Source organism: Biomphalaria glabrata, chromosome 17 (genome assembly GCF_947242115.1).
Source record: "Biomphalaria glabrata chromosome 17, xgBioGlab47.1, whole genome shotgun sequence".
Lineage (NCBI taxonomy): Eukaryota > Metazoa > Mollusca > Gastropoda > Planorbidae > Biomphalaria > Biomphalaria glabrata.
The window spans coordinates 13,358,281-13,379,860 of record NC_074727.1 but is presented as its reverse complement, the minus strand read 5'-3'; the positions used below and the strand labels follow the sequence as shown (position 1 = coordinate 13,379,860).

At 33.9% G+C, this 21,580-nt stretch overlaps 1 protein-coding gene across 7 annotated transcripts in view; it reads right to left on the bottom strand.

Annotated features, from left to right (window-relative positions):
- LOC106055561 (pumilio homolog 2-like) overlaps window positions 1–21,580 on the bottom strand; it is a 46,629-nt gene that overhangs the window by 19,357 nt on the left and 5,692 nt on the right. For 2 of the 7 annotated variants that reach the window (XM_013211859.2, XM_013211860.2), the window contains exons 3-12: window positions 16,818–16,898; window positions 16,452–16,667; window positions 13,546–13,706; window positions 13,005–13,260; window positions 12,041–12,122; window positions 10,694–10,777; window positions 7,971–8,174; window positions 7,599–7,730; window positions 7,403–7,516; window positions 237–386 (exon numbers count right to left, since the gene is read on the bottom strand). In XM_013211859.2, the coding sequence (XP_013067313.1) occupies window positions 237–386; window positions 7,403–7,516; window positions 7,599–7,730; window positions 7,971–8,174; window positions 10,694–10,777; window positions 12,041–12,122; window positions 13,005–13,260; window positions 13,546–13,706; window positions 16,452–16,667; window positions 16,818–16,898 (1,480 nt within the window). Of the gene's footprint in view, window positions 1–236; window positions 387–7,402; window positions 7,517–7,598; window positions 7,731–7,970; window positions 8,175–10,693; window positions 10,778–12,040; window positions 12,123–13,004; window positions 13,261–13,545; window positions 13,707–15,894; window positions 15,945–16,451; window positions 16,668–16,817; window positions 16,899–21,580 lie in introns of those variants that run through there. The other 5 variants (XM_056015006.1, XM_056015005.1, XM_056015007.1 and 2 more) reach the window with 5 other exon arrangements.

Below are 21,580 nucleotides of genomic sequence, written 5' to 3'. Positions count from 1 at the left end.
AAGATCTTACTTTTAATTTTAATTTTTTTTTTTTTTTTTAAATATTAACTGGACTTAAGCTCAATCTTATCTAAGCTGGTGATAGTATTAAATGTGTAATGTATCTGGATAATCAGACTAGCTAATTACAAATTAAGTCTTATAAACAAATGTTCTCGTGGGCAGATTTTAACTGGTACTTACTGTGTTAAAATAATTCTTTAATTTGGTCAAAAGCAGAAAGAAAAAAAACTCACCGATTGTACCAGGAGGGTTAGAGCTCAATCCACCAAGTCCATTGCTAAAACCATTCTGTTGTGGAGCAGTTAATCCTAGATTGGTAGAAATGGGAGTGAAAAGACTGGTTGTTACTTGAGTGTATCCTAAACTGCTGGTGGGGGAATAACCTGTTAAAACAAATGCAATAAATAGTACAAAATAATTTTCTTTGTACTTTAATATTATGTATGCATAACTGAGTCTGCAACATTTAGGGTTTGGACAGGTATACAGTAAGGTAGATAGGGTAAATTTTGATTTTTTTTTTGTTAACACTTGAAAATTTACAACATGCAAAAATATTTCTAACATTGTTCAGATGGAGATTTTCATGACATAAGATTTTTAAGTACACTACATTCAACTAAATTACGAAGTGTAATTTTGTGATTGAATACTCTAGGTCAGGGGTGGGCAACCTTTTTCTTACGAGGACCACATTTAAGATATTTAAGAATGGGGGGCCGCAAGTATCTTTATATATATCAGACCTGCCTACCAAAAAAAGTCCAAATGCGTAACGCTGATGGTCAAAATGCGTATTTTGGCACCAGAATGCGTAACACTTACGCGATCCACTATTTTGTCATATATATATATAGAGAGAGATGATATCTAGAATAGATCTATGTCTATATAATGAATATAATCTACTCTAGTCTAGATCTGTGCTCAAGACTGTCAAGAGTGTTACCGATGCCGTGGATCCGCTACAAACGTAGGTCTACTCCAAACTTTCGTAGGCCTACCTTCATCCTTGATCTATTCTATACTAAGATTAAGAATCTAGTGTTATCGATCTAGATCTAGTCAATCTAAATCATACTAGATCTACAACTAAATTGGATCTAAATTGTAGAGTAATGTAGAGAATCATGACATAACGTAATGACTACCTAGACTCTAGCTAGATCTATTCCTGTATAACAAGTTATCTAGATTCTAGATCTAGAATCCAGATCTAGATCTAGATTAGATATCTACAATGTCACTCAATGTGTTTTGAATCAATAGCACTTCGATATTTTTTTCTATACAAATGAAAACGGGAATCAGGGATTCAACATAATTACTTTCTACTAATGAACTTACAACAAAAAAAAAAGTCACGGTGTATCAGCTAACTGACGGTACCAACCTGGTACTGACCTGCCACTCCCTCACTCTCGCGTTCATCATTTCTAGACTAAATCTAATTGCTTTTAAGAAACAATCAACGTATAGATCTGGACACAATGTGTTCCCCCACCTTCAACAGGACAGCTTAGCGTGACCTCCGTGACCACTCGTAAGCTAGTTAAGAGAGGGGAGAGAAAAAAAGGATACGAAATGCGTAACGCGGCGGGTTAAATGCGTATTTGCGTACTGACGGTCATTTTTGGGAAATTTTGCGTAACGAATACGCATTTTGCATAACGGTAGGCAGGTCTGATATATATGTTTACAAAGTAGAAAAATATGCTAGCTGAGAATAATGCCTTTAATTTAAATTTACTTAGAAATATTTTTATGTATTTGAATTTGTTTATGTATAAACTGTAATGTAATGTAATGTTCCCCTTTCTGACCTTGTGGTCTATAGGGCAGATGATTCTGTTTCTGTGGCCTACGGTTAACGAGGGTGTCATGTAGCCAGCACAATGACCAACTGCCTTTACTTTTCCCTAACTAATGTCAGGTACCCATTAGAGCTAGGTGGACTCAGAGGCGCCCAAAGATCCCGAAATTAAAAATCCCTGTCTTCACCAGGATTCGAACCCAGGTCCCCGGTTAGGAAGCCAAGCGCTTTACCGCTCAGCCACCGCGCCTCCCATGTTATAAACAGTGAGCACACCTAATTTATGTAGGTGTGCACGGGCCGCATGAAACACTCCGGTGGGCTGCATGTGGCCTGCGGACCGTAATTTGCCCACCCCTGCACTAAATGGTGAGCTGAGGGTATTGAAAATTGGCTTCCAAGTTATTGACGTTTTAAAATGTGCTTTCAGACTCCAAAATCAAGTCTTGTACATTTTAACCATTTCACTAGAAATAGTTTCATCTTTATCAAAAGAAAATGACAAAACCTGTTTTCACTTGTTAACCTGGAGAAATGGGATAGCTTTGTTGGAAAATATTTAACATGCACACACATTTCATGTGCAAACAAACCATTGCAATAATTCTGATGTAAAACGAGAATTCTGTCTTCCACTCTTCATTAGAAATATTAGAAACAATGTCACAGTCAATGTCCTTCAAGGAACATAACGATTTCTTTCTTGAGATTTCATTTTCTTCTGAACACCTTGCCGCCCGTGTTCAACCAGCGGACACTACTGTGGTACGAAACATAGGGAATTTTTTTGTTTCCAAATCTTCCCTGAACTGCCTGTGGTGAAGACACCTAGCTCTGATAAGTTTGATCACTCAGATAATGGGGTCAATAAATGTTGATTTTCAATGCAGTTTAGTCTATAATTGGGTTAGTTTATGATTGGGATATTGTTCTTTAATTTAATTTATTGTTCTCAGTCAAAGCACGGACTCCATCAGGTGCTACACTTGCCGTTTGTTTCATGACAACACTTTCAACACAGTTCTTCATAGTATTGAATAAATACTGGCATGAGTTTGTGTCTTTGACCGAATGTTTTGAAATAATAATAATTTTCGTTTACTTTAAACTTTTTAGAATGACTTGTAGGGAAAATGTTTCTTTAGCGCCTTTTCATCATAAGTGATAAGTCGTAAGTCTCAATAATTGATAGATATTTATAATTATTTATTTCTAATATATTTGCACTTTATAATATGTCAGCACACCTGATTTCTGTAGGTGTTCGCGGGCCGCAATTTGCCCACCCCTGCTCTATGAAATTATTGTGTGCTACAAATGGAGGAGCTTGTAAAATTTGATTCTGCAGTCATAGACCTTCTAAAAAAGAGTTTATCAACACTTCCTATAATTTGTACACTGGTTACATCAAAAAGCTAGCTATGTATCGTTTTTCATCAAGTATGAAAATCTACAATACTGAAATGAATATGTTAGTGCAAAGCTAGTTAACTTGCCTGTGTAAGTAAATTATTTTTATTTAAAACAGCTAACAGTGTTCCTAATTAACAATGATAATTCAACTGCCACATCTGCCTATACTAAAAATATCTGTATATTGATCTTATATTAACGATTATACAGGATAAAGTATAATTGCCAAATTGTCTAAATTACTTTATTATATTACACAAGTTGTTTGCATTATTCCTAAAATCAAATTATATATATCTCTGTCATGAAAAAAAAAATCCAAAATTTTTTTAGTAATAAAGCAGGTTTCAATATTTTCAGCACAAATATAAGAAGCCATGAACTACAAAACATCAACCATCACAATCCTACTTGCCTCCAAAATAAAGAAAATAAAAAGTGTTGCCAATATGATTGTTTTGTTTAGCAGACTGATTTTATAACAATTCATAAGTGTTCAATGAACTGATTGTTAAGAAGATATCTTTTCCTGGTCTAATGATTGTACTTTATCAAATATAATACAAGTACAACATACCACTCACTCACTCTTGATAACGAGATCTCTTTAGTAAACCAGCGTACGTATCAGCATCAAATTTCGCACACAGGTCCCTTTTACCTACTAGGTGCTCACTAAGAACGCTTTTTGACAGATTCGCAACCTAATGACCGCCATTTGCAAAAAACTGCAAGCTGTATCTGACCTTTGTATTTTATTTTCATTATTTCCCCAAAAGGCCGCCGTCTACATATAAAACATTTTTTAAAAATCAAGAATTCAGTTTTTTTTAAAGCAATATTTTTCTTTTCCCCCTAAGTCCTCTTCAAGAAGTGGTCTAAATAAAAACAAAACTTTATCTTAATAGCATTGAGATAGATCTGGAGTCTTCTTTTTTTGAGAGAGAAAGAGAGAAATACTTAGTAATACTAAAAAAAAAATCTAATTCTAATGGCATTGAAAAGATAAATGTAGATCAGGATGGCCAACATTTTTGTATCAAGGGCCGCATTTTAAAAAGTTTGGGAATGGTGGACCACATATATATAGAGAAATTCAAGAAATATATATATATATATATATTAGAAAGATAAAAAAAAGCTTGCTGTGTAAAATTTCCTTTAATTCATATATATTGCATTATGATTTTTTTTTAAATGGCTAATGTCTTTTTATATCACATTATCCCCACAAATATACAGTTGTATTTAATGTGCAGTATTTTACTTCTTACACTCGTGCATAATGTTCCGTAACTGTGAAACTATCTTACTAGTTACCCCTGTGTGTGACTGCTGTTAAATTACAGTCAGTCAACATTGACCACTGATTATACTTGTTTAGTTTCTACAAAAAATGCTTGCTCACTGAATGAGACAATTCATGTTCTGGAAATTAAATGTCGGGACGAGCTAAGCCTGCCCTTGTGAAGCATCACCAGAGAATGCTGACCATGTCCTTTAATAGTGCATAATAAATCAAGGGACCTGAACAAGACTATCCAAAGACTATTCGGAGAACTGCTTGATCTGGAAACCACTAGGCGGTTCATCTCAGATATAGGATTACTGATCTGAACCCTTCAACATGTAGAATGAGAACGAAGAAGAATTGATGTATGTGTACCCAAATAGTGTGAACAGCAGCAAACTTTTTCTTAAGTGTGGAATTACAGTTTCTGGCCCCCATAAAACTTTTGTGGTAGTGATGACTGGAACTTCTCTTTGCTTTGAGTTATGTCCTGTGGATCTGAATCGGCTTTTCTTAATAAGTGTTGTACTTTTAATCATTTCACTAAAGATAGTTTCACCTTTCAGCAAAGGAAAATGACAAAAACTTTTTTTTTGCTTGCCTGTAGAAATGGAAAGCCTTATTTGAAAAGATTTAACATGCATTTACAATTGCCAAAGCAATTATAAAAAACATGAAATTTTGTCTTCCACTCTTCATTAAAACAGAAGAGGGAACAACAGAATTTTTTACAATCGAGACAGGTGTGAGACGGGTGCATCTTGTCTCCCTTTTCCTCCTAGCCATCGACTACATAATGAGGAGAGCAATGAACCAGACTGCCTTTGGTATTCCATGGCACGAACAACTCCCATTGACGGACTTGGACTTTGCTGATGATGTTGCACTACTCGGGGCTACAAATAAATGCATTCAAGAAATGACGGAGAGCCTAGCAGAGAGGCACCCAAAATTGGCCTCCGCATAAACTTGGATAAGACTAAAATTATGCGAGTGGGATATAAGGCAAAGGGTGTCCCTGTCAGACTTGGCGAGTCAAAGCTTGAAGAGCTGGACAAGTTCACGTACCTTGGCAGCATCATAACAAATGATGGAGATGCTTACCATGATGTAGCGTGCCGAATAGGAAAGACAGGGAGCATTTTCCAAAGGCTGCAGCCTATTTGGACTAGCCAAACCATTGGACACAAGACAAAAATACACCTTCTCAACACAATCGTCATTCCAACTGCTACATATGCATGTGAGACGTGGAAGTCATCTGTCAGAATTGAGAAAAGACTAAATGTGGCTCAACAGAGATGGCTGAGACGGATTTTGGGAGTCAGTTACACAGATCGGGTCTCAAACAAGGAAATCCTATGCCGAACTGGGAGTCGAACACTTAATGAGGTTGTGACTGAGCATCGCATGAGGTTTGCAGGACATGTTCTACCTCAAAATGAATTATGCACACCAAGAGTTGCGATAACATGGAAGCCAAAATGAGAAAAGCGCAAACAGGGACGTCCTCGTATTACTTGGCGACACACCTTCATGGAGGACCTCAGAACAGTGGACACCAGGTGGGAGGAGGCTTCAGACATTGCCAGTGACAGATCTTTATGGAGACAGCTTGCCACCCAATGCGCCGAACGGCGCGGGAGGGTCTAAGTCTTCATTAGAAATATTGGTAACAAAGTCAGTCATCCTTGAGATTTTATTTTCTTCTCCTTTGCCTTGCCCATGCTAAGCTAGCGGATACATTAGATTATTTATTCATAAATCAGAACTACCTGTGGTTAACTCCCCTAGCTCTAGTAAGTTTCATTACTGTTAAAGTAATAATTTAATGTTTAAATTATACGCAGCTTTGTGCAAACTTTGCTGTTTCGAGTTTATGGTTCTCAGTCAAAGATCGAGCTCCATCAGTTGTTACACTTGCCATCTTGTTCCAAGCCTACCCAACACTCCGACATTGTGTCTTGAATTGAGTGTATTGATGTATAGCCAATAAGCATAATCTTCGTTTACTTAAAAATTTTTATAATGAGATAGTTTCAATAATTTATATAGATTTTTTTTTTTCATATTTGCATTTTTATATCTATATACTGTGGGCACACCTGATTCCTGTAGGTGTCGGCGGGCCACATAAAACACGTTGGCGGGCCACCCCTAATCTAGATCTATTGTCATTCCGCTACATTAAAATGTGGTCAAATAAAGCATTATAATTATTAAAATAGAATTGCTATTGCTTTTTATTTAGAGAACAAAACACCGGCATAAATGGGAACATAAATTTGCATGAAAGGGGTGAGGGAGTGTTGATAAGTAAAAGTGATACTAAAATTAACTGGCCCAAAATATGAGTGCATGTTCAAGTCAAAAGTTTATGTGGGAGATATTACGATGCGCAGGTAAAAACAAATTAGGGGTATTAGAGAGCGATGGAGAAAGAGGGAGAGAAAGAGAAAAGGGGGGGGGTGAAATTTCGTTTTTTAAGTTACATTAAGTATGTTAGATTGATCGTTTATTTTATTTGAAAAAAGAAACTGTTCAGCGGCACATGAAATTTCATTGTAAGTGTGTACTAATTCATGGACTAAAAGAATATGTTAGGTTGATCGTTAAAATAAGGTCCGTTTATTAAAATTAAAGGAAAAAAAATGATGGAGTGTTCCGGCAATAGAAAAAAGCCTGGGAACAAATCAACAGGCGTAGTCTGTGCATACTACTAGTATAAGAATTAATGTTCTTTCTTTTCAGCTTGGAAAACTTTTTTTTTTTACATATATTTCATCATTTGGAATATTTCCAGGAGCTCCTAGATTTACTAGAGGAACCCTGTTTGTACAATGATATCAATTTCCTTAACAATACACACAAAAAATACCTACCCATGGCATTGTTTTGCCCTGAAGATGGCGTATTGCTAGCTACTGGTGGTGTCTGCTGACCTTGTGTAGTTAGAAGGCGAAGCGGATTACTTGCAGCCAATTGGGTGGAGCCCCCTATTATAAAACCAATAAATTAGTTGCAGGTTATTTTTTCTAACTCCTAGCTCATTAAACCAATGAAACTAGTTATTCCTACCTTGCTGCTGTCCAGGATTTACCAACAGAGGAGCAGGAGATACAAGTCTGACTTGAGGGCCAAGTAGTCTATGATTTACTATCTGACCATTTTGATCAATGTATGCAGGCGTCATTAACTGGTAGCCTTGGTCTGAAATGTTTAAAATTTCAAAGAGTAATTTTCTATTTCCAAATTGTCCACTGATAACTATTAAAACATTAGAATTAACTTGTGTAATCCATTTGTTTGTTTAAACAAAAAATATATAGATCAATGAATGTGTTAAACTGTGGGTCAACAGATGCAAGTTTAAAACGACTAAAATAATCATGATCAAATAACTAAATGAACTGCAGAAATGCAATCAATAAAATAAAAATAAAGACTAACTTTGCATCTGACTGGAAAGTTGGTTAGTTGAGCCAAATGCATCTGCTTGAGCAGGAGACCCAGCCTGCCCGCGCATCATTTGCTGCTGCTGCTGCTGTTGCTGCTGAATTGTTTGTGGAGTCTGCTGACCTTGTATGAGATTTGGTATGTTTGCAGCCGGAAACATCATGGGGATCTGATAATATTGATGCATCATTGATGCACCTGAAGGAAACAAGATGATCATAATCAAATCAATTTCATAGTAATTTACTTATAATTAAGTCGCTATATTTCAATACTTGCTTCAAAAAATAAACTAAGGGTTGAATTTTTATTTGCTCAAAATTGTTTCAATTTTTTATTAATGCATTTAAGATGTATCAATAAACTCTACAGACATTCAAGTTTCAAAGCAACAAGTTTATTGTTAATGTAGAAATCAAGCATAAAGTTTGTTAATTGTACTAACAAAATGATATATTAGTTCTAGGGGACAAGAAAAGCCAACATGTATTACCAAAGAGTTTCAAAGTGTCATTTAACTCACACTGAAAGGTGGATGCTTGATTGTGTAGCACTTTTGATTTGACAATACTAGAATCATACAATGACATAGGGTCACTCAAACTAGAGCAATTTTTTTTTTCAACAGCATTAATATCAGCCACAGACTGACAAACTTCAGCTTTGTGATCAATGACAGAATGAACAATGCTAGGATCATAATTTGCCATTAAGTTACACACAGAACAAATATGATTAAGACATGGCAATTCTGATGAAACAAATTTTATAATTCCTTTCTGTTGCTCTTTTGATTCTGTTTCTTTATCTAGTTCTTTTTTAGAAGTGATATAATTGATGTCATAATTCGCTTTACTATCAGTGTCATTTGTCATGGCTCCAATACCATCACTAACCGGTTCAAGATTATTCTCAAGCTGAGCGTCTTTGGTGGATGTTGACACAGACTGTAATCCATACTTAACAACACTAGTTAGAAACTCCCATAAACCTCTTTGTCTATCCTCAGGTTCCTGACTAAGTTTATCTAAAAATCGGCCAATGTGGTAGAATGGATCACTTGACGATGAAAAAAAAGTAGATGAAGCTAAAGATGAGTTACATTTATCATCATTAACAATTTCAGCAGTGTCATGTGTGACATAATCACAAATATTATGAAATGCATTTTCTGAATGAACTTGTGCTGGACAAGATTCAATTTCTGTTCCTTCTAAATGATTTGCATCAAGGCCAGCCAGTGAACGCAGCTCTTTATTAGGGGACAGTGGAGGAGATGATGAATGCACTCCAGTGTCCCCACTCAGAGCTTCTGCAACTATTTCATCTTTATCAGTGCTGGTTCTATTTAAAAGATTATTTCTCTTACTGGGAAGCCCTGAATCACTTATCTCCAAGCACTTTTCTTGATCTGTTGCCATAACAGTCAAAGCCTGCTGCTCCAACAAAAGGCCATCACCAGGATCTTTACAACAACTATGTAAAGCATCTTTTAACATCAATCTTGACTCTGTATCTATACAAATTTTAGATTCATTATTTACACCTAATTCATCTGGGCATATAACCTTGCTCTGCACTAGTCTTAACTCAGAATCTACTTTGCAAACTGAACCACCAGTTGACATTTTTTCAAATACTGAATCAAATTGGAATGTTTACAAAAAATGCACACAATTTTATATACTTCTGCAGCACAAATCCACAAGCTAGAAAAGAATTCCTACACAAGACTACCAGAAATAGGGAGAGATTTGTGTTGATCTACACACAACAAATGAATACTTTAAAATGAACAAAGTCACACAATTTGCATGTTTTCAACTGTTCACTCAGGTCACAAGGCTAAAGGTCAAGGCTGCTTACTCCCATTTGTGTTAAATCATTTTCCAAACTCAGTAATTCCATTGTATTGAGAATATAAACAATGAGAAGTCCAGAGTCTTAATCTTTTGTAAGAAAAAGGAAAATATACAAAACAATGCAAACCCTTTCTGTCTATTTGAAGGAAACATGTCTTATGTGCAAGGATAACCTTGGAAAATAAAATAATAAATCACTGAATATATATCCCAAAATATGCATATGAAAAAAAAATATTAAGAAAATCAAAAGATTCAGAAGTATTCACTAAGATAACTCTATTAATAATTTCAGGAATAAAATCAAAGAGACATTAAACTTTATATAGTCCAACATACAGGCTGATTAACAATAAATTATAAGACTTAAGTTTTACACAACTAAAAAAAAAAAGTCTACCATCACACCACACTAGATTATTATTAGATATGAACACAACAATGTCAACTAAAATGACCACATGAAAAAGTAGCTAGTGTTTCATTGTTTAGTAAAAAGCAGTGATTAATTATTAAATAACACTTGAAAATATCAGAAAGAATGATTTACATGAAAATGTCATACAAGTAAAATGGAATTAATTAGTTAGCCTTAATAATATAATCTAAGTTTATCAACTGTGTTAGATATAGTTTTAAAATTATTGAAACTTTATTTTAATAACAAAAATGTTAGTAAACACAATGGTATGTTAAAAACAATTTAAATTATATCCCCTGTTAGTGAGATTTTAAAGTTTTAAGATTAAGACAGCTATAAAAAAATAAGGTCAAGCTCAAAAGAGAAAAGATTAGTGGATGCTTGTGAGATTGGACCAGGGGAATAAAAAAAAGGTGAGGTGTGTGGGTGCTGACCTGCGAACGGAACGCCCGCCGCCACATACGGGTCCTGGGCTAGTACGTATGGTCCTTGCGTGATAGGATTTGGGCCTGCCACCCCTGAATGAAGATCAATATAAGAGAGCCAAGCACACACTTATAAGCCATGCACAAATAAAACAAAACAATTCAAGTGAAATAAAATTATAGAAATACCAAAAAAATGCCCTTTAAAATAATGCTCTATTTAGTACTAAGACAATTTTTTTTCAATAAAAAGGACATTTTGGGTTAAGTTTAATATGCAGAATCTTTTTCACTGCATTTGTGTCTAGTAAGATTCCAGGTCATACAGAATCTTTAAAAAATAAATTGTAATAAAAAAAAATATATTTTTAAATACCGTCTTAAAAAAAAAAAAGCCTATTAATTCAACTGGAAATCTGATGTGCTTTAAGGTAATTATCAGTGAAGGATGCAAAAAATGCATATCATATTAATACATATAAACCTAAGCCCCAAAACCTGGAGAGAATGGGGGAAATTGCATATAAAGGAGTGTGGGGATACATTCAACAGCTATCAGTTCACATTAAATTTCATTCAGAAAATAGACATATTTATGACTAAATTAACCGAGAATAACCAAGATATATATCAATCCACACTATTCTGCTTGGAAAATAAAACAATAGCTAGTATGGAAGCAAAAAAAAATGCATATCTCTAGCTCCATTGAACTACACATTCAAACTAATCAAGGCGTAGATCAAAACAACACCTTTAAACTAAAACATATACCCCATACAAATATAGCCAGTGCATATTCAATTAAAAGCTACAGTTACTTAAGATTTAGGTATATATATATAATAACTAATAATTGTGTCTTTTCTCTTCCCACAATTAAGTCAATAATTTAATTTACAAAAAGGAAACATTTTTGTGTGTGGTCGACAACACAAATTATAAAAAAAAAACATCCAACATAAAAATGAATAAAACACAGAAATGTGTGGTTTAATATTATCTAAGACATTCTCTATTAAACAGTTAACTAAATACAAGCATTTTTATATTGCCACACTTTAGTTCTAATGCACTTAAGACCCACCTTAGTTGGCTGGAAACCTTAAGCTTTTTTAAAACCAAATATCCCATAATGATTTAAATTTTAAGTTTGGAAGCAATTTAATTAATCTATTATAAGCTAGTCTGCTTTATAAAATAGATACTAAATACATATAATGGTATATATATAAACATATTTAGATTAAAAACACAAAGCAAGGATTGAAGGTTCCCCATTCTTAAAAGAAATGTTCTCGTACGGATGAGAGGGAAGGAGACAAAAAAGAAATCTTTTCAAAAGTAATTTCGTACCGATAGGCTGCTGTCCAGGTAAAGCAAAAGGCTGTTGTGGGGCCAGCATTGCAATAGGTTGTTGCTGTCTCTGCATCAAGTGCTGTAAGAGAAAGCACACATTATAACTCAATGAAAAAGAAAAATTCAACTTTTTTGCCCCACAGATCCTAATATTAATTTGATGTGAATGAACACATAGTATTTTAATTACAAATTAGTTCAAATTTGTATCCAACTACATCAGCATCACTAGTGTGAACAGTATGTACACAAAAGCTTCACCTATGTGTTATAGTGAGCTTATCTTTCTGTTTCAAAATGGATTTTTCGATAACATTCACTCTAATTACCCGGTGAGGGTGTGTGTGTATACCTTTTTTTTTCTTCAGGGTTCATAGCCAATTTCAATAATGATTTAAAAGGTATTTACCAGGTTTTGAAGGTAAGAATTATGGATTTTAAAGCATCGCAGTAGAAGATTTAATAAAATATTATTTCACTCACAATGACAGTTTTAACCAAACATACAACTAAATTTGTATTAATAAGTAATAATAATTAATACCAGACTAGTCCACATTTCTCTGAATAATCCTGCAAAACCATGAAAAATTTCCCTTACGTTCCACCAAATATGAAAAAAAAAAAAAAAAACAAGATATCCTTTTTAAAAGTACTTCTTCTTCTTCTTCTAGCCAGCTTTATTGCTGCTGAGCTGTGAGCTCTTTTGCAGACTGTGCCAAGGAAAAAAAGTGTGCTGTTTTCTTCAGCTGTTCAGCACTGCCGTACAGGGTGTTGGTTATGTTGGGCTGTAGTGGAAGTAGGGTCTGCCTAAGGTGGATTAGGGAGGGGTATTCAAAGAGGATATGGTTTACGGTTTCAAAGGGGTGGGCGCAATGTCTGCAAAGGGGTATTTTTGTGGAGTTTATTTTGTTCAGGTGGTAATTTAAAATTTAATAAAAGTACAAGTGATAATGTGTACCTGACTATAATCCATGCCATAATTATTAGGACTATCCATATTTGGAACAAGCTGGGCTCCAAAATCCCCACCATACTGAAGATGATCCATTCCAACTTGTTCAAATTGGTGGTGCTGATCTAGACCAAAACCCACAGGCGGCTGACCATTATCAAGAAAATCCCCTCCATCACGCAAATGTAGCTTTTGGGGATCCATAGTTATTCCTACAGGGCCTTGCCTCTCCTCATCAGCAGGAGATGTTTGTCTGCTTCCTCTGTACCAAGAATATGTATATTTTACATTTTAAAACCTTTTTTAAAACAAGCTGAATTTTGCTTTTAATTTCTATAACTTTTAATATGAGTTGTTAAGACAATTTATGTTTTAAGTCTTTTTGAATTTATGTCATAAAGTAACATTTTAATTTGTTGATGATTATAAAAGAGATTCCCTCCTGAAGTCCTGTTTTTGAAGTAACTTATTTATGTGCTATGTATTCAAAAACAAATTACACCTATGAAAATAATAATGTACATACAAATTCAACAGTGTTTCTTACCTGTAAGCACCATCGTCAATTCCATTGGATATCATACCATTAGCCTGCATACCATCTTTATTCTCATCCCCTTGCCCATCTTCAAAGGGAGAAGGTGTCTTGCTTTTCTTTTCTTCACCCATGCTGTTATCTTGGGGCACCTGGTGGTGAGGATACTGGGTCTTTTTTTTTTTTTGCAACATCACAAAGGATGTTTGTATTACTAAATTACTACAAGCAAAAGTTACCATCTTGCTTTTTTTTTTACTAAAATTTCTTAAAGGCTTTACAAACCCCCCCCTCCCCCAGATAGAGGAACACACAGATTGAAAATGAGGAATTTATGGCCCCAAACAGGAACATTTATGCAACTAGGTATATTGCATGAAATAAATACAACTTTAATTATTACTTTAAAAAAAATGCTAGTTTGCATTTCAACTAGTATAAAATAAAACTATGAAAACCTGTAGTTAAAGTATCATAATTATGTCCTATGCTTGAAATGAACAGTTTGATCTAAACCTATATGATGAATCCAACTGCATTAACTAATTATAGATCTAATGACATCTTTAGACTAGGAATTCTTAAGTTACTGCCTAGTTTCTAGATCTACTAGATTGTCTATAAGTCTGTCTATAACTCTAAATTCTAGACCTAGATGAATTTAGAATGAAGATCTACTATTAAAGAGATTTAATATCTACTAAACTAGTTACTAGATCTTGAGTAGATCTAGAATAGATTTAAATTTAGATCTATATCTCTAGCTAGAGTCTAGATCTAGAATTAAAAGATTCCAGTAAATCTAATTTTCAATTACTTCTTGGACTTGATTTAGATCGAGAATTCTGGATCTAGATCTACTTGAAAGTTGAATCAGTGGAATCTAAATCTAGGATGTAGTCTATAACCCATATCCTTATTTTTTATCCCTTTCTAAAAAACTGGTTAGATCTAGAAACATTGTCCGGAAAAGATTGTTTTGGTATGATTTATATGACGAATTGGTGCTTACTAGATTCTAGAGTGACTAGAGCTACTAGCTAAACCAAATCTAGAAAGGATTGGGAGGAAATGTAAACAATCAACACAGATCTATATAAATTTTTATTTTGAATTCAGTATTTTCATTTTGCATTTAATAAAAAGTAATGAAAATAGCTGATTTTTTTTTTTGTAAGAATTCAGACTTTGCAGAGCAAAATTTGCCAAAGACGAAGAAAAAAAACACCAATGCCGAATGGTGGAACATGTGAGCTTTTCATTTTTTTTTATTTTTTTTTTAAATATAATTTTGCGGGACGGTTCCACATAATGCAAAATGGTAGGCATGTCTGAACTATTCAATAGAATATTTCAAGATGAGGGAATGAAGTTAATATTTCTTATCAATTGTGATTAACCTTACTATAATAATAAAACTAAACTGATTAAATTTGGAAAAGAAACTGGAATTTACAGTTATAATTTTTTTACTTAACAATATACTTAACTACAGGGGTGCCACTAATATTTCCAGTAAAACCTGTAACTCGACTTCTCCATTTTTATAAACCCTGAAACTTTGCAAACAGCCTCCTTTAATCACATTATTAAAACTAATTCCACCTATGTACATGGACCATTAAATCTATTTCAACAAGATATTATTGTCAACATTAAACTTCAATAAGAGATTGACTTGAGATTTAGTTCAGATCTACTCCAAAATTGAAATAGATTTTCGATTGAGTTTCTAATAATTTAATATAGATCTAGAATGTGCTGGACTGCTTGTAACAGTCGGTACGTAATTTACATATGTAAATCTATAGACCTATCAATCATCGATTCTAGTTCTGAACTAGGGCTTAGTTATCTTCATTAAAACAATGTAGATCTGGTTGTTTATTGTATGAATATCTAAATCTAATACATCCTAAATTTAGATCTGGATCCTACCTCTAGATCAATAACTAATCTAATATTACACATGGAAACAAAAAAAGGTACCAGTTATGAACAATCAATACATTCAATTTTTTTTCCCTAATCCTAGGTATGCGAATAGATCTAGACTTAGATCTTAGATCTATACCAAATAGACATCTTCAGTCAAGATCAGATATAATTCTATAGACCTAGATCTTGATCAAAATCCTAGATATAGGCCTGTGTTCCATGTAGAAAGTTTACAGTCAATGCTTAGTGTGCACTTAAAGTGAAAGTCTTGTGGATCATGAAATATGAAACAATTCAATTTTGTTTCAAATGGCTGCTTGCACTATCGAACTAGCAAACTAAGATTAATAAGGAACATGTCAAGAAATTTAGATTAAAATTAATTCTACTAGAAATCCTGATTTTTTCCTGATTACTTTAAACAAAGGGTTTAATCCTGCTCAAGGCACCAGCATTTTTAAAAATTGTATTGTTAGAAGGGGTGAAAAATTGGATCACTCAAAACCTGGATTTCTGGGGTATCCCAGAAAAGTGGCACCCTTGCTAACTACTTAACACTTAATAATCTTGTTTAATGTTTAATTTGACAATCAACAAGTTTTTTTTCATCAAGCCAAAGAAAAACCTTTTTTAAGGGAAAGCTTGTGATTCTCTACCTTAAAATGCATTAGTTTCTCTCATATTTTAAAACCACCCAATTTCATTTTGTAAATACAAGTAACCTGGCAAGCCCCATAACATTAAAAACCATACTGACCTCAATTTGGGGTACATAATTTATTTGTTTGGAACCAATACTTTAAAAATACTTTTATCAAAATAAAAACATTTCAAAGTAATTTGCTTTTTTTATTACTATTTAGTTTTTGCAGTTAATTTAACTTTTTAAATATAAAGCTACAACCTACTTGAATGTACAAAACTATAAAAGCATAAATTGTCTGCAAAAGTATGCTATTACATAAAACTAAAATACTTACAAAGGGTTTAATCCTGCTCAAGGCACCAGCATCTAATTTATTGGGTGATCCTCCAAGAACATATTCCACCATATTAACACCGACCTGGTTTGATGGTTCAGAGTAGGTCCAAGTATCATCTCTTGTAGTCCAACCTTGGTGAAACATCTTGTGCTGACCATCTCCTGCACCTTTGTGCATATCATCGTCCCAGAACTTCTTGGACTGATGGCCCATCTGACAGAATTATTAAGTTTGTCACTTTAATAGTTACAATGATAATTAGGAGTTAATAAAACCAATTTTATTTTAATGAGTATAAGAATTACATTTTAACTAGCCATAGAGAAATTAAGTTTATTGGCAAGAGTTATAATAAAATCTTACTTCAGGCCTGCCAAGTCCTTGAGACATAGCCAAGCCTTGAAACTGTCTTTCAAGATCTTGTACACTGGTCATCTGTCTATTCTGTAACAAAAAAAAAAAAAAAACAAGGTTACAAAGACAGATTGAGTGGAAACACAAACTCAAACTCGGTCCCCGAAGTGATCCACCCAGGCAGGTAAAAAGGCAGGTTTCAATATTTTCTGAAAGAATATCAGAATGAAATTCTATCAAAAGCTAATGACAGAGTAGAATGGAGAAAGAAGGTTGACTAATCTTATATGGTGCCCCAACGGTCCAGCAGACCAAGGAATAGGTGAAAGTGAAGTTAGATGTGAACCTGGCCTAACTGATGTCAAATAATGATTATCTAATTGATCTAATTGTTTTGTAAAGGGTCAAAGCCTCAAGAAAAAAACATTTCCCTAAAAAAAAATTCCTCTAGTTCTGTGCCACGCTGCTGTTCATGTGATAATATGAAAAACTACTTATTAATTGTTGTTTTAAATTATGTTCCTCTTGTATGGGGGGGGGGGGGGGGGGGAGATGAGAGTGTTACTTTTTTTTTTCTAGGATTTGTTACCCGAATGCTAAGAACTTAGCTGTAAGTGTAGTCAATGTAGATCAGATCTAGGCTTCAGTATGGCCAACATTTCGGTACCTTCTATCAAAAGGTTTAACTATTTGTTTTAGTTGAAACTATTAAAAAAAAGTATCTCTAGATTCTCTTATAAACAAATTATAGTTTGGCGCTAATGACTTAATTGAAACCACTAAATACTGACTTAAAACGCTTCAGATTCCCACTATAAACTAACCAATGGACCAGTAAATATTGAGTTACTATTGATTTTGACACAGCACACAACACTTTATAGGTTTTGTCTTGTTCTATATTTGCATAATGAATTTACAAGACATCTATGACTTCATTATAAAAATTTTTAAGTAATCATCTATATAATAAAATAGGCTAGTACAATTTAAAGCAATTTCAAAAAAGAAATTGACCTAATATTAAACATCTACACCAAAGAACATGTATTTTTTGGCTCTATTTTAATCCAACCCAATTTCATTCTTGTTATCAATGACAATAAGTTTCTAGACACCGCCTACTTCAACTTTTGTAACATTTTTTTATTTAGAAAACTCAAAAGAAGGCACAGAAAACTGTGTCTATCAATCAAGTGGGTTGCAAGTTTGCTGAGACTACTTTAGCAGCTTTTTTATTATTGAAAGAAAAAATTATTTTTTTCTTTCATAATTTACTTAACTTTTATGGTATGTTATATTGACTTATCGATCGATCACCCTTGGACAATGCTTAAAAATGTTATTTTAAAAATAAATTTAAATTTATGCTTTATTTTTTATTATTTTACAAAAATATTTTTTGTTTCATAAAAATAATTTTAAAGTTCAACTTTTACACACAAAAAAAAAGATTTTTATTAGCCTCTGAAAGTTCACATTTCGGACAAGCCATTTTGTGATTCTCAAAGGCCATTTTACTACTAGCTTTCACCATTATTGGTGCATTAGCATCATATTTTTGAATAAAAAATAGCTCAAGATGTATCTTCTGATAAAGAAATTGAATACATTTCAAGTGAAGATAAGCCAACTAAATAGGGAATGAAATTATGGGGTTTAAGCAGACTCTTAGTGGGTACACTTACGATTTTGATGTATATTCAGGTAAGATAGAGGGGAATAGCTCCACTTTTGTATTAGCATATGATGTAATGAAATTAGTGTCCTCTCGTGTACATTAAGTCTATTGTATATTTTTTGATAAAACAGCTTTGTACTTGTTATTGATCTTTTGTCTTATTTAGATAGATTTTATAAATTAAATAAAAATGAGTGAAATAAAAAGCACAAATGAACAATCAGTAGTCTTAACTTATAATGAAAGGGTAATTTTAAAAGTCGGCAGGTAAAGCAAAGAAAAGTCTACATATTCTCTTTATAAACATATTTATTGCATTTCGCAGCTTTTCCTTGGTATTTTCTACTTATAAATTATCTTGTGTTGAGAAAAAAATGCATCGAGACCCACTGAGGCTTACTAGACAGGTTAAAACCCATAGGAGGACAATAAAAGAGAAAGCCTTACAAAGGAGGACAGAATATAAAAATAAGACTAAGTGAACGTTCAAAACTAGGATTATAAAGTATTTAATGAAATATTAGTAAGTTATAGGATTGAAAATTAATTATTATGTTCATCATAAGTTTCTCAGACGAAGTGACTTATTAGAACAGTTTATCACTCACATAAAACAAAAAATGTATGAAACTCAATGAACTGCATTTTCTTCTAATAGTACTTAGTGAGAAAAAAAAAAGCTTTTCCTTGGATAATGTTATTCTGTTTTTTTTATTTATCTAAATAGGACTTGAAGTCAATTAGATCAACCTAGTATCAAGAATTTAAAAGAGAAAATACTGTATGATCATTTTAGACATTTTTGTTGTGTGAAACAGCCCACTGAGTTGATTATAAAGGTCAATTCAAGATGAGTATATTATTTACAGGTATAAGCACTTTTTTCAATGGTGAAATATGTGTTAATTTTAGACAGTTATAATTAAACTCCACACTTTAAAGAACAGGAATAAATTATTTAGATTACTGGCAAATAGAAATAGTATTCCAAGAAATTTATAATATTAATAATGCACTTTAAATATGAATAATCTTTTAACTCTTTGCCGGAAGTAATCATATTCATTGTATAGAATGCTAGACAAAAGTAGGAAATGTGCCTGGACGGTTTAGACCAAGCATGTCAAACACGGCGCTCGGAAGCCGCATGCGACCACTTTGCATGCGGCCCGCTTGGCCACCTAAAAAATTATCAAAATAATGTTAAAATATTACACTGGAAAATAAGAGTTGACAAGCTACTTGATCTGAAAAATAGTATTTGTTAAACTGAACAACGAGAGTGAGTCTGCAATGAAAGCAAGCTACATTTTGTCAAACTTAATTGCAAGCCATAGCAAATCATTTAGTGAAGGGGATTTTATGAAGGAGTGTGCAGTTAAATTTGCGGAAGTAATTTGTCCAGAAAGGGTGAAACCATTCAAAGAAATAGCGTTAACTAGGAACACTGTGGCAGATAGAATAAATGACATCTCTGTCAGCTTGCGTGAACAATTAAAGAAAAAATAGTTGATTTTGAATTAATTTCATAGGCTCTCGAGTCAACTGATGTAACAGGTGTAGCACAGTTGGTTACTTTCATAAGTGCCTTTGAAAGGAATTTTGAGATACAGGAGGAACTACTTGAGCTCTGTTCTATGCATAACACCACAATAAGCGAGGATGTTTTTGAGAAATTACAGGAGGAGATATTACAGTACAATTTATCTTTGGTAAAGCTAGCTAGTTTAGCAACAGATAGCGCACCAACCATGAAATGAAATGGTTTTGATGCAAAGCTACTTTCAAAATAAGAGACACTGATGCTTTTTTAAAATATTGCACATTTTCAGTGCATCATTTGTGACAAGTCAAAAACTCGCTGTCAGAGTCACTCTAAATTATCACAGCATTAATTATTATTTTTCATTATTTATTTATTTTATTTCGATTATTTCACCATCCTACCCCTAAATTCTCCACCCGCCCCACCTTTTCCTCTATACCAGGCTAGACTTAGTCCACCACCTTGGAAAAAACTAGGCCAGTCCTTTCATTTATCTGCCCTTGATCGGGGAAAGATAATCACACTATCTCTTTTGTCTTATCCGCCGGATGTCTGACTGACGGTCGCGGTTGACACCACCTTGGTTTGAATGCAAGCTAATCCTTCTCCCCCCCCTTCTCTCACGTCTCTCTTTGATCTAAGAGATTACCCTGGTCAACACACCGCGTGATATTCCAAGGTGCGGCTCCCACCTCGAGTCAAATCCACCCACGTGTAAGATAAATCTTAGCCTAGGACATTTCCGGTGTCCGCCCACATTCTCCAGGCCTGTATATAAGGTAAACCAAATCAAAGCCAGACTCTCTTTCATTTCTCATTCGAGCTGAGCTATCGAGTCTGGACTATATCACTTATTCTCTCTCCTAGAGGAATACCTGGTGGTAAGCCGAACTTAATCACAAGTTCCATCTTAATTACTTTTGTGCTATTTCCATTGGATATCATCATGTGTATTTTATTAGTTCATTTATATTTAATTAGTGCATTGTGTATTTCTCACTGGCGTAAGTAGAGAACATAAACATGTCCTATGTATGTATTTATGAATTGCATTAATCCATTAATGCTACGTTGCTCAATTGACCGTTGATGCAACCATGTATATATTTGTACATCTTAGTCTATTTCCTTTATCTCGGCTGACAACCGTGATAATTTTACTAGCGCACTAATACTGCGTCTAGAGAAGAGATACGAGTTATCTCCCCTGTAGTGAAATGTCTCCCCTGTACTCATTTTACTCTAATGAGAGTTGCGCCGCTTGAAGGGACACCCTCTCCATTCAAGCACGCTTCATTGTTCTCAACCCACGGTCATATGTAAACAAACCATCTGGGTCGCTGACCGCCGCCCATCCCCCCCCCTTCTTTCTCTATCCACCTGTGTTGTTTATTTGAGATTATTATTTCCCCTTCTATGTACATTTTTATATTATTATTTCCCCTTTTATGTACATTTCTATATTGCTACTACCTGCCATCTATTTTCCAAATCCCATTTGTCATCATCTCCCCATTGTGCTCTAAAGCAATTTTACCAATCTGA